This window comes from Corvus brachyrhynchos, unplaced genomic scaffold (assembly GCF_000691975.1).
Source record: "Corvus brachyrhynchos isolate BGI_N302 unplaced genomic scaffold, ASM69197v1 scaffold69, whole genome shotgun sequence".
In the NCBI taxonomy this organism is placed as follows: domain Eukaryota; kingdom Metazoa; phylum Chordata; class Aves; order Passeriformes; family Corvidae; genus Corvus; species Corvus brachyrhynchos.
Genome location: NW_008240228.1, coordinates 4,045,937 through 4,047,953, shown reverse-complemented (window position 1 = coordinate 4,047,953; position 2,017 = coordinate 4,045,937). Strand labels below are relative to the sequence as shown.

At 42.2% G+C, this 2,017-nt stretch overlaps 1 protein-coding gene across 1 annotated transcript in view; it reads right to left on the bottom strand.

The window, feature by feature from the left end:
* Positions 1 to 2,017, bottom strand: part of CCT4 (chaperonin containing TCP1 subunit 4) — an 11,276-nt gene that overhangs the window by 3,963 nt on the left and 5,296 nt on the right. Inside the window, exons 4-7 of the mRNA XM_017745224.1 lie at positions 1,659 to 1,751; positions 1,327 to 1,416; positions 644 to 752; positions 1 to 109 (exon numbers count right to left, since the gene is read on the bottom strand). The exon at positions 1 to 109 is cut by the window's left edge and continues 58 nt beyond it. Coding sequence (XP_017600713.1) covers positions 1 to 109; positions 644 to 752; positions 1,327 to 1,416; positions 1,659 to 1,751 — 401 coding nt within the window. The remainder of the gene's footprint in view (positions 110 to 643; positions 753 to 1,326; positions 1,417 to 1,658; positions 1,752 to 2,017) is intronic.

Genomic DNA, 2,017 nt, shown 5'->3' with positions numbered 1-2,017 from the left:
AGGGTCTCCCTGTCACTGAGCTCCACGGGCTGGGCCATGTTGGTCAACACCTCGATACCTTTATCCAGAGCCTTCTGGAATGACTCCGAAATGATGGTGGGGTGAATTCCTGTGCAGAGCATAAAAAATGCCTGTTAGACACTTCATGCTTTCAAACATACTTTTTTTTTGGTTTTTTCTTCATCTCTTTCCATTTTAAAACTTCAGATACTCAGGTCAGAATGAACTAAAGGCACTTCAGCAGAATGTTCTTCACGGGTGTATGACCTCCCTTATTACTCTGCTATTAAAACTGAGGCAAAAAGCTGTAACATTCCAAGTAAATTGTCCTCACAGCCAAGTCTTGCACATTTCCTGGTGATCCCTGACATCCCAGAAGCACTTTCTCCAAGTTCTCTGGGCATTCTTAAAGCTGCTGCTGTTCAGCTGATGCCTGCGAGGAGGCTGACACTGACTTAATTTCAGATTTTCAAAGACTGTTTTCCTACAGTTCTGTATGGAACTCCTCAATTTCCCTGGAGTGTGGGATATGCCCTTTATCCTTCCAACTGATAACAGCTACTTTAAGCTTCATCACATGCGTGCAAGAGGACAAAAAGACTTCACTACCTACAGTCTCTGCATGTTAAATAAATGTCTTTACCTTTCTGAAGGAGTCTGGAACAGGCGTCCAGGAGAGCTCCAGCAATGACAACAACAGAGGTTGTGCCATCACCAGCTTCAATGTCTTGTGCTTTTGAGAGCTCTACCAACTGAAGGAGAAATTATGACAAAAATTTATAATAAACAGAGTGCTGCTTACCCATACCCAGACACATCTTTGGCCCAAACACAGCTATGGTACAGTAAGTCACTTGCAGAAACAAAGCTTTTTCTCCCAAATTTAAAACTGAACACACCTACCTAACAGGTTTACCTTTTCCTTCCCTGGGGGAGGGTCACAGGAAGCTCATTTCCATCTCCAACCACAACCAAATCCATGACCACCAAACATCTCAAAGGACCAGATACTGTATCCTCAGACCACCTGACCATACCTTCACACATTCCCTTCTTTCATTCCCTTCTGTCCTAATGGTTTGGGACATGACTTTTCCTTCTTAAATGACAGATCAAGATTTGGGCTACATTTTCTTATGTCTTAAAACATGTCCAGAGGGATTGTGCATAAGGAACACTGGTTAAGAAACAAGGGTTTGTAACTCTTCAGCACATGCCACAATCAGAATAAACGTTCCTGGAGCAGAATGCACAAAATTTTCTGCTCTGTCACTATCCCAGGCATTGCTCCTCAAATCCACACAAAATGGAAAAGGAAACACTCACCATTTTGGCTGCAGGGTGCAGAACCTGCATTTGTTTCAGGATGGTGGCACCATCATTCGTGATTGTCACATCTCCCTTAGCATCCTGAATCTGGGAATAAAGGGCAAGAACACAGTTCCAATCAGCAGCTACAAATCTTTCATTTGAGACTCCAAGTATTCTCTTTAACATCATTTCCCAAACCAAGATCTCCATTTAGTTCCCACTTTCCCTTAAATAACTGAAACATGGGAAAGAATTAAGGCAAAAGGCAGCATCCTCTATAAGACATGTTGAATTTACAGCATCTCGAATAAGCTTAATATTTTGACAATTTAAAACACAAAGTTTACCATTTTATCCATTCCCTTTGGTCCAAGGCTCGTCCTAATTGCATCGGCAACAGCTGGGAAGAGAAGAAAATGTTTGCAAGCTGATCTAAAGAACTACAAACACTCCATCATTTAAACATGTTTTCTAAAATGAAAACTCCTCCCAGTTTTAAGCAATTCCCAGATAGACCAAAAGATCCCAAATAGTGGAATGATGTAAGCCGCTGCAGTATCAGGACTGATTGCCACAGTTCTTTTTTTAAGCAATTAGTATCTGATCACTTGACTGCAGCCATTTTAAATCTGGGGAATCACAAAGAAACAGAACACAGCACGCAGCGCGACCGGGGCTCGTGTCAGTGCTCAGTATCGCATCCCCT